At 47.6% G+C, this 11,272-nt stretch overlaps 1 protein-coding gene across 1 annotated transcript in view; it reads right to left on the bottom strand.

The window, feature by feature from the left end:
• Positions 1-679: 679 nt before the first annotated feature.
• TNFRSF1A (TNF receptor superfamily member 1A) overlaps positions 680-11,272 on the bottom strand; it is a 20,157-nt gene continuing 9,564 nt past the window's right edge. The window contains exons 2-10 of the mRNA XM_019548692.1: positions 7,535-7,727; positions 7,038-7,166; positions 6,589-6,720; positions 4,441-4,519; positions 4,108-4,181; positions 3,817-3,939; positions 3,475-3,512; positions 2,457-2,616; positions 680-1,966 (exon numbers count right to left, since the gene is read on the bottom strand). Coding sequence (XP_019404237.1) covers positions 1,698-1,966; positions 2,457-2,616; positions 3,475-3,512; positions 3,817-3,939; positions 4,108-4,181; positions 4,441-4,519; positions 6,589-6,720; positions 7,038-7,166; positions 7,535-7,727 — 1,197 coding nt within the window. The 3' untranslated portion in view covers positions 680-1,697. The remainder of the gene's footprint in view (positions 1,967-2,456; positions 2,617-3,474; positions 3,513-3,816; positions 3,940-4,107; positions 4,182-4,440; positions 4,520-6,588; positions 6,721-7,037; positions 7,167-7,534; positions 7,728-11,272) is intronic.

Genomic DNA, 11,272 nt, shown 5'->3' with positions numbered 1-11,272 from the left:
TAATTTTTCTGTTGAATAGTGGGAACAGTACTTACATCATTTGCAAAGTACTTCAAGAGCAAAAAATAAAAAGTACTATGTATTCGTCATTTACTATTTTTCTTTGCACTTAATTAACTGTATGTTAATTGATTTTCCTGTTCATATAAGATACTAATCCAAATGATTAATTCTATATGGTTTGTACATTCACTTAAAACATATACCCTGTTAACAAACAATTCCCCAAGTGCCTTAAAAGTCCCCTGATCATGTTTACACACAACTCTTCTCCCCACCCTCCGGCAGCAAGTTCCTACCAGCTTCCCTGTGGCACCACAACAATTGAATCTATATACAAAAAAAAAAAAAAATCAGATCTTTGATTTCACCAGTCTGATGCCCCATTTCTGGCTACAGCCCATTCTCCCTGCCTCAGTCATCTCAAACCCCTGTTCTCCTTTCCCAGTGCCAGGTAGAGAGGACAGTGAGGGGGAGGGGAGTGGAGTGGAGGGGAAGGGAAGAAGCATATCTGGAGCAGTATCCCTGGATGCTAACTTCTGGGTGGTCCAAAAATAGTTGCCCCCACAGCTAGCACTTGGTCACACTACTGCTGGCAGCACAGCATCCAGCGCTTCCCCAAGCACAGGGCTGGCCTGTCACACCTTTGGGAAAGGAACTAGACAAGTACAGGTGGATGCACAGTTACAAATGTGGATTTTATTTCAGAATTCTTAGTGTATTTACAAATTAAGAAAAAACCTCCTGCAGGCAACAGACTAAAAAAATCACATTCATGAAATATGACAATAATCTGTGCCCTCAGGTCTACCCACCCCACCCAGGCTCACAGCCTTACAATGAAAGCCAAATGTGGTAACTATTCCATAATAAGCCAAATCTCCCAATCCTAGGAAATCCTGGGAGAGAGACTGGGAAGTAGTGTGAAATTATTCAAAGGTCCAAAAATATATATACAATTATATTTGCCATTCTATTCGATTCAGCACATTGCCCAAAGGCAGGCATGCAGACAGATATGCCCACATGCCTGCCTCACCTGTATGCAAGCAGAGACAGAGAGATGGGTGTGTGTCGTGGCATGCTGCACCTTTCCATACACTGTCATTCACATACCCACACAGACTTGCCCATTCACTCCAGTCCATGCACATGGACTTATGTAAATGCTTTTGTTAATGCTAACATACATACAGAAAAGAACTAGAGAAATAGCACCAACCATTTCACCTGACCTATCAGCCCCCTTATTTCTTTCTCAAGCACCCAAACAGACAGTAACTTCTTCCCATTTCCAACAGGGCCAGCAATCAGCTCCTGAGTCCCCGTGACTACTCCTTTCCCAGGGCTGGAAGGCCGAGTTCTGTATGGCAAGTTGGCCTTCCCATCTTGGTCACAGAGTCCATATGTCTTGTCCTATAACATGCGCTACCCTATTAGAGCTGATATGGGACTCTCTTCTGGTTTAAAGGTATAACTGATTTTGTGGTTCATTGAGAAGCAATCCTTTTCTCCAGCATAATGTGCTGCCAACCCCAATAAACCCACCATAGGGGGTAAAAAAGAGAGATGTAAGAATGGCAAGAAACATACAAGGAAGGAAGTTGACTTTCTCTGAAGGGACCAAGCTGGAGAGAGAAGCACTGAAGCAAAAAGGGATTAGGCCTATGCAGGTGGCAGGCATTGGAGGGGAGGAACTAGGGCCGCCTGGGTAGAGCCTCCTGGATAGCCTCGCTGCAGCCACTAAGTTCCATCTGGTTGAGGACACAGCTGATGCACTCCACAGTGGCACCACGGCCCTTCTTCAGCCTCCACTGCTTCAGCATCTCATAGTGAGCATCCCGCACACGACGCTGCTCCATCTCAATTTGCTCAATTTCATAGTCACTCAGCCCCAGGCGCCGTACAAATTCTTTCCACCGGTATGGCGGCACATGGTCCACCACAGTATAGAGGACGTCAGGGTCTGCAGGAGAGGGGGGAGATGTGAGGGGGTAGGGCACAGGAAAGGGAGAGAAGGGGCCAAATGAAATCATGGGACCTGCAAGCGGAAGCTGATAGTACTGTCTGGGTAAGCATCTACCCCAATTCAAGTTGTGCACCTCAAAGATACACATCATATCTGTGCCTGCCTGAGCCTGCCCACAAAGGCACAGAGTGATATGCACCAGGCTGCTTGCGCTTCTATACATAGGCACAAATGCACCAGGTTACTCTTGTAAAAATACCTGCAGTGGGCTAGCACTTCACCTTCATATCATGCCATACGGCAGGCCACCAGCTCCTGGGCAGAAGACTATGAGCAGATGCAGGAGGCATGCAACTACCATGCATCCACTCTGGGCTGGCCTCACCCAGGCACAAGGCCTTCTCCCTCCTTAGACAGAGGGATGCAGATAATGTACACAAAACAGACTCAGACTCCATTGCATCCCACCTCCTCCTTATACACTCACTGCTTGGGAGCTGAGCCTTTCCAGCAGGTCCCACACAGTCTGGTAGCTCCTGTGAATCTGTTGCTTTTGACACGGGCACTTCCACTCCAGTGACTGTCAGTGTTTCCTTCTGGGTGTACTCCACAGGGAAAACAGCAGTTTTAATCCCGTTGTTCATAGCCTGCGAGAGACAGTGAGGGTCTTGTCCCATCAACAGATTACCACAAGGTCAGCCAAGCTGTGAACTTGTAGCACATCATCTACACTGTGGGTAACTAACTTGTCCAGACCATTTATTTACCTTGGAATCACCACAGAGGCAGTCCAGTACCACACTTATCAGAAAGAGCTGCCACTGCACAACAAACAGGGCAGAGAAGGGTAGAAAAGCAACAAGAACCTGCTGCTCACCTTGCTTGTGGAAGCGGGACTAAACATTTATTTCCTACAGAGCTTGAGGATTTAACTTTCTCCTGGCATCAGAAAAGGAAGTCTGGGAAGAAAAGTATCTTTTCAGCTCTGGGCTCTCCAATCTCATATCCAGGAGCAGGGAGGTGTCTTTCTGCATAGTCCAGGGAATACATTAGGGCAGGGTCACCATCCTGGGGAAGGCACAGTGTTTGGAGCCCCTTGACCCCAAAGAGATAGTGACAGAGAATGACCTCAGAACTGCCATGAACAGACTTTGAAAAGGAATTTAGTGAGCTGGATCTACCCAGCCTGACCAAGTCAAAACTGAAAGAAGTGTGTCCATGTGAAGGAGCAAGACATAAAAACAATCATCTAAGATTCTCAAGGGAGAGGGAAACACAGTGGGTCTGAGCCAGGAGATAGGACCTATTCCCCCAGTAGAAAGGAAAAGGGGGTCCATGAACCTATAAGCACAGGCCCAGAGCACAATAGCTCATGGCATTTGGAAGCATAAGCGTTGAGGCAGGCTGACAAGAACAGTTTTGCCCTAGGCCAGGCAGAGTGGAATTAAGGAGAATGGTAATTTGAAGGAAAAGGGGAGGTTTCAGTATACTCAGTGGTGTTTTACCTCAGGTATCTGCTCCTTGGTTGGCTGCTGCACAGAAACTGAAAAAAAAAAGGGAGGGGGGAAATTATTCTCACTTCCTGTCCTCCAAGGAAAACAGGAAAAGCAGCTCATGACCACGGACACCCTCAGAGCTCTGAAAGACTGTGGTAAAATGCACTCGTCCCAGCACCAAGTTCAAACAAGATGCAGGTGACAGGCAGGAGCATGGATGCAAACCTGGGAGCTCATCCTGCCCCCAGGGACCTCTGCCATGTAGCAAAGCAAACCAATGGGATGCTGAGCTCCAAGTGATCCCTCTAACACTCACTGCACACATCCCTCCCCGGCTGGCATTTTACTCACCACAGGAGTAGAAAATATGACTTGGCCCATTTTTATGAATACTCTTGATCCATCTAACTGCAAGCAACACCACAGGAATGCCAATTCCGAATGCAACAAGGCTGATGAGGCAGATGAGAAGATCTGGGTTGGGGAACAACTGAATGAGTAAAAGAAGGAAGGAAAGAAGACCTGGGATAGAACGGGAAAGGAAAATGCATGGAAGTGGAAGGGGATGTTGTGGAGAGGCAGTAATGGGGAAGAGAAAAGGAACAGACAGGGAGTGATGCCATCTGGTCTCCCTGGACTTACCTGGCTCTGGGGAAACTACTGTATGCACTGGAATCACTTTCTTACAAGGCTCCTGGCACGTCTCTGTATTGCAGCTGAAAGAAGGAAGTAGAGGTCTGAGTAGGCAGGCAGGACATATGAGGGCACAGTGTGCTGTATATTCCCAGGGACTCTCCCCCGCCAGCAACAGCACAAAAGTCAGGCTGGACCTGGCAGATGAGGCTATTCAATCACGCTGCAGGTCAGTGGCCTGTGGAGTCTGGCTTAGCAGAAAGAAGGCCCTAAGAGAAACTCTTCCCACCAAGACTGCTGCTGGAGTCATTCCCCAGGAGGTAGAGACATAGGTTGACCCACCTGTTACAAGGGTAACAGTTGCTTCTTTCCAGGAAAAATCCACTGTGACAGTGACAGATGGAGTCTCTGTCTTTCTCACCTGCCAAGAAAAGAGGGAAGTGACCAAGGAGGAGAGGAAAGCAACAAGGGAAGAATCACCTGAGGGTGGAGAAAGGATGTTTTCTCTCTGTGGGTGAAGGAATTACTATCAGGGAGTAGAAAGAAGAGGGTTAATTGTTCCTCAGAATCGAGGAAATGGGGAAATGTCACAACTTCAGAGTCACTGGAAACTGAGGGGCTCTACAACAGAGCTGGGGGATCACTCTCATGCACAGAGATTGGGGAGGGGCACTGCTCTGATGTGGGTGTGATGGGGCGGAAGGCTGGAAAGAGCTGTGGTAGAGCAGGGAGAAACAAACCACCCCAAAGCAAAGAGAAGGGCAGATTCACATTAGGCAGGAAGAAGATGTAGCTCCAGTGCATCAGGGATGGGAGGGAGAGTCAGGCCCTGGAAGGGGGAGATTGCTCCAAGATGTGGGTGGTGCATGGACAAGACTTGCAGAGTAAAATGCTCTGAGGCAGTAAGAAAGGGAAGGAAAAGGAGAAATTGCCTGGGGAAGTGGGGGTGTCACATGAAGACCAGATCTGGGATGTGGGAAACAACTAGAGGGCAACAAAATGGCTCCAGGAGTGGTGGGGAGAGTCATTGTTCAGCAGGAAGGGGGTGTGGGAAGTGCTGTGGGTAGGAACTAGTGAAGGAAATTGCCCAAGGAAAGAGAAAAAAAGAAGTCACTTTGGGGCAAGTGAGTGGGACAAAGAAAGACTGGCAAGGTAGAAAGGGAGGAGGCTCCTCTATGCGGCAGGGGATTTGGTTCAGGGAGGATGAGAGACATGGAAGGGCAAGACATCCATTGGAGGGGGAGCAGGAGAGGATACGTGGCTGGAGGGCATGCTGCAGGACAAGGTGGAAATCAGACTAGAGCAGTAATTCTGAACCAGGACAATATGAGACCCTTTTAAGGATGAAGTGCAGTATTAGCACAACCAGGTGTGCAAACACCCACGCTTGGTTCACAAGATAAACCTGGGGCTTTCAAATAGTATCAAACACATTCTGACCTGTTGTGGCTTTTCTGAGTTCTTTGCAACAGGAAAATTGCTCTGGTATATTTTTTGACTTTGGGGGAAAAAAAGTGAAAGCTAAGAGCTGGCAAAAAGGTTGAGAATGACTAAACTAGAGTTATGGAGAAGTCAGAGGAAGTCAAAGTCAGGGAGATGGTGGGGAATGAAATCACTCTGTAAGTGGACATGACATTTCTCCAGGACAAGAGAGAGAGATGGGGAAAAACCACCTTCAAATCAGGGAGATGATAGAGAAGAGACCACTGCTTCTGGGAAGGAGAGTGGCAGTCACTGATCAATGGCAAGGAACAGAAGAGGAAGCAGAGAATGTATCATGCCAGGGAAAGGAGCAGAAAAATTTTCCAGGGCAGGGGTGAAGGGTATGTGTGTGTGTTTAGGATCAATCCAGCTTGGTGACTGGAACAGGGAAGAATTGCTTCAGAGCATGAGGAGAAAGTACCCAAGCCAGGGCAAAAGGGAGGGGAGGTGGACATCTTCTCTGAGGCAGACAGATGTTGCTCCAGTGAGTGGGGAATAGGGGGAGGAAGTATGTGACAAAGGCAACTTCTCTTGGACATGATCAAGGATGGAAACTGCTCTTGGGGACAGAAGAGAGGTAGGATCTGTACAGCAGGAAGGGTGTAAGGTGGATGGGGAAGGTGTCAGGGGCCAGTGGGAGTTGGCAAGACTGTTAAAGAACCAGAGAGGGTGAAACCATTCCCAACCAAGAGAAAGAGGACAGAAGAGAAAGAACCACAAATTGTTGTGTGACCAGGAATATGTCTCCCTTGGATGAGGGCAAGGCAAGGAGGAAGAGCCATTGCTTTATCCCAGAAAAAGCCAGCACAGATACTAGAGACAGTTCAACCATGGCAGCATGAACTCCATGCAAGTTAATTTACCCTGCTTCTGGGTAGGATCAATTAGACTGCAGAAAGCTCCACACAGCTGTGGCAAGGCTGTTTCAAGTCCCTGGGCAAACTCATTTCAACAGAGCCCAGTGTCACCTGGGGAGGGACTGTGGTGTGCACATACTATGTCACTCACATTGTTGCACGATGGTTCCGTTAAGACACAAGCTGCACTTCTTACATGAACGTCCAGACAGATATTCTTTGTCCCGACAGCCACACACCGTGTTCTGCTTTCGGGTGCACTCAGACACTGTTATCTGGTTCTCTGAGGACAAGTGAAAAAGAGATGATACTACCCTTTTCCCACCCTCCCAGAAACAGGCCACTCCAGACAGACAACAGTCATTGCAAGCCAGTAAGGAGCTGGCATCAGGAGCCTGATGAGCATTCCCATCTAAACTCCATTGCCCCTGTTGCTCTTGCACAAACCACCCATACCCTCTCTTCCCCTCCACCTTCCTCTCCCCACCCAACAGCCCCTCCATCTCTCCAGCCCCTCATCCCCACCAGCACCATTTCTCCCTGCAGCCCAAATTCCATCACCCACTTCCCCCATTCCCATCTCCTACTGAGGAAACTCACTTGGACCACACTGACTGCACCGGAAGCATTTGGGCACAGTGTTATGTACATCTGTGTATGTACCATTGGGGCATACTTTGCAGTCAGGTACCTCCTTACGGCTCCGACAGTGACCTACCAAGTAGGTCCCTAAAAAAGAACCACCTATTAGGAATCTGACAGGAAAAGAGATGCATTCCCCGGGCTGAATGAGAAATTAGGAGGTCCCAAGGATATGGGGAGGAGTGGGAATAATAACTCACAGCTGAAGGTGTAGGGTTTGGGCAGGGGGCATGTGGGGAGGGGACTGTTTTCTTAGCCCAGCAGGAGTTGCTCTCACCAGGATGAGGGACAGTGAGAACACAGGGAAAAAGAAGGAAGCCCAGAAAAGGAACTTCTATCAAGGCAAGAAAGCATGAGACACCCAGAGGGCAAGAGTTACTTGGCCTGAGTGCAAATGATGGTAATGCCTCTAAGGTCTCATTAACAACTACCCTCACCATTACAGCCTGTCGTACCTGCGTGACACCGCATGCAGCAGTGGGTCTTATTGGGGTGTAGGTATTCTCCAATGTCACACTTTGGCTCCTCCTCTTTCCCCAAGGGGTAGTTGAGGCTTTTTCTGCTCAGTGTTTTCCCATGGGATTGTGGGGTGTCTGGGGGTAATTCTGAGAATTCTTCACCCCACACCCCAGCAGAGGTTAGAATGAGCTGCAAAGAGAGAGATGATCACTGTAAATTCCTTTGAAGGGACTCACCACAGGCCCCAGCACTGGCCCTCACCTCTGACTGTGACCCAGCTAACCTCACCCATGTTCCAGTGAGGTGCTGGAAGGGACCTTAGGCCTGAAGATGGTGAACAACTGAAATCACTAGTCATGCTCAAGAAAACCCAGTCCCTGTTGCAGTTTTACCGAAACCTTTCCCTCTGTGCCCTCTCCTTCCATTTCCTTTTTTATATACTTTTCAGGTTGCTCAGAAACTAATATGCTCCAGAACTGCAAAGGCTGGCAAGCTGCAAGATAGGAGGCTGTCTTCTGAGGTTAAATGGTTTGGGTTATAGGGCCTACTATAGCCACTGATGGAAATTACTATCAAAGCTGAACACTATCTCAGCACAGAAGTCCTTATAAGTGAGGTTGGTTTTGGTCAGCTTGTTTCCTTGTGTTTTGCTTTCTATCCTTCTCTGTCCTTCTTATATACTGTTCTAAGTTGTAGGTCTAATAAGTGTCCATCCATTTATGTCCAGCTATCACAGGGCATTTTTCTCTTCTTTTCCTCTGGTCTTTTTCTCCCCCACATTTCTCCCCTCACCACACTTCTATGTTTTGGTTAGAAAAATCAGCTTAGCAAAATCATAACTTTCTAAATGAGCTGACATGATTTTTGGTTATAACCATATCAATCATCTCCATCTTTTAGGAAACATTACAGATTTCATAGATTTTGGGGTCTGAAGGGACCTATTAGATCATTGAGTCTGACTCCCTGCCCTGGGCAGGAAAGAGTGTTGCAGTCAGATGACCCCAGTCAGGTGTTTGTCCAATCTCCTCTTAAATACCTCCAAGGAAGGGGGATAGCACCACCTCCCTTGGAAGCATATGCCATATTTTGGCAACCCTCACTGTAAAGAATTTTTTCCTGATGCCCAGTCTAACTCTGCTCTTTCATTTTGTGGCCATTGTTTCTACCTACCCCAATGGGTGCCCTGATAGACATAGTATCCCTTATTTCCTGCTGTCCCCCACGATGAGTTTGTAGACAGCCACAAGATCATCTCTCAGCCTTCTCTTGTGGAGGCTGAAGAGATTCAGGTCTCTCAATCGGTCCTCGTAGGGTTTTTTCTGTAGGCCTTTAACCAGATGGGTGGCCTTCCTCTGAACCCTTTCCAAGTTATCCACATCCCTCCTGAAGTGCGGTGCCCAAAACTGGACACAGTACTCCAGCTGCGACCTGACTAATGCCACACAGAGGGGAAGCATCACTTCCATAGACCCATCTGTGATGCACCTACTTATGCAAGAAACAGCGCGGTTAGCTTTATTTATTGCTTCATCACATTGGTGACTCATGTTCATTTTGGAGTTGACTACAACTCCGAGATTCCTTTCTGCAATTGTGCTACTTAGAATGGTCCCTCCCAGACTATAGGCGTGTTGATAATTCTTCCTCCCTAGATGCAATGCGTGGCACTTATCTTTGTTAAACTGCATCCTATTCTGTTCTGCTCACTACCCCAGCCTGTCCAAATCCATCTGGATGCGCTCCCTGCCCTCTAGTTTGTTTACCTCATCCCATAGTTTGGTGCCATCTGCAAACCCGGACAGAGTGCTTTCTGCTCCCTCATCCAAGTCACTAATGAAGATATTGAATAGTACTGGTCCCAGGACAGAGCCTTGGGGGACTCCGCTGCCCCCATTTCTCCAGATAAAAACTGACCCATCCACCACCACTCTCTGGGTGCATCCCATAAGCCAATTTTCCACCCACCAGACTGTGTAATAATCTACACTGTAACTATTTAGTTTATTTATAAAAATTGGGTGCAACACTGTGTCAAAGTCCTTTTTAAAATCTAAGTAAATAACAACTATCCCTATTCCTTTATCCAAGCATTTTGTGATCCAGTCATAAAAAGAAACTAGGTTAGTCAGGCAGAATCTGCCTGCTATGAACCCATGTTGGTTGCCCTGTAGCATTATTTTACCTGCTGGTCCCCCACAAATGTGATCCTTAACAATTTTCTCCAAGGTCTTGCCAAGGACAGAGGTGAGGCTAACCAGCGTATGGTTACCTGGTTCCTCCTTCCTCCCCTTCTTGAAAATAGGGACCACATTGGCCCTTTTCCAGTCTTCTGGGACCTGTCCTGAGTGCCACAACTGCTCAAAGAGTTGCACTAGCAAATTGTCTAGCAGAACCACTAAGACTCCAGCTAATTCCCTAAGTATCCTAGATGTTTTCGTTCCTCACTTAACAAATACAGTAATGTTTTCCTTCCTCATTTAACAAAAACAATAAAAGACTTTTATACCTTGCCATGGTTCTTGAGGTGTTAAGCCCTAGATCATAAGAAAAAACTCTTGACAAAGCACTAAGTGTGTAGTGTGTGAAAATCCACACTCAAACAACTCATAACCTGGACATTTTTGTGGACTCCATGGGGATAACAAGTCTAATAATACTTTTCCTTTTTAGAAGAGATAATTAACTTCTCAGTATGAAAAATGTTCTGAGTAGAATATTTCCCCAACTGCCTGTTTTGAAAGTGGGATAAATCCCACCTGGGAAGAAATGGGGTTTTTTTTCCTAAAAGAACTATAATGAAGTAAAAGCCAACCTACTAATGGTAAGCAACAATACACTTCTGTGGTTGTAGGCTTAGGAAAAGGCAAGTCTAAAGACCTGTCTGCTCCATTCCCCTCCAATTCCTCCTTAAGTTAGAGCAGGGGTAGATAACCTTTTCCAGCAAGGGCTGGAATGACTCATCCCACCTCAAAGGCAGGTGGGCAAACACTAGGACCCAGCCACTGTCTGTATGGCAGCACATAGAGTGCCCACAGGCAAAGTCCTGCACCACCTGATGCCACCAAAGCCCCACAGTCCATGGCTCACCAACTATAAATTGCTGGCCTTTGAGTTAGAAGTTTGGGAGGGACAATTATTCATTCAAACGCCATTCAAACCTATAGAAAGGGCTCTACACCTACATTTCTTACTGTCAGCTAGCAAGGGAAGACTCTCTAATTGCCAAGAGTTTCAGAGAGCTGTTACTATATTTACTTGACTATAAAATGAGGTTCCCCCTGACAAAAATCAGTATGGACAGAAAATCCCTTTGTATTATATTCACATGCAAAGCAAAGAGGCCGTGGGGGGGGACAGGCAGCTTCTGTGGCTCTGACTCTGGTGCAGCCTCCTGCCCCTCCTCTGCTGCTTATGCCCCCCCAACCCCACCTACTCCCTTCCCTTCCCTTACTGTCAGGGGCAGCTCAGACTGGGGTCTCTCCCAGGCACAGAGTACATGGAAATTCCTGCCACTGCTGCATGGCCAGGCCAGGGCTGAGCTTCTACGTGCTGTGCTTCAAGATGGAACAGCCCGAGCAGCAGCATCAGACAATTGTGGGGAGAAGAGGCAGAGACTGGGGAGTTGGGGGGAAGGGGCAGAGAATAGGGAGAGCAGAGGGGGAAACGCAGAGACTAGGGGGAGTTTGGGGAGAAGAGGCAGAGACTGGGGGGGAGGGTCAGGTGTCGGGGGG

The sequence above is a fragment of the Crocodylus porosus genome, unplaced genomic scaffold, assembly GCF_001723895.1.
Source record: "Crocodylus porosus isolate Cpor-Errol unplaced genomic scaffold, CroPor_comp1, whole genome shotgun sequence".
Lineage (NCBI taxonomy): Eukaryota > Metazoa > Chordata > Crocodylia > Crocodylidae > Crocodylus > Crocodylus porosus.
The sequence above is the reverse complement of the archived record's forward strand: the minus strand, read 5'-3'. Positions and strand labels throughout refer to the sequence as shown.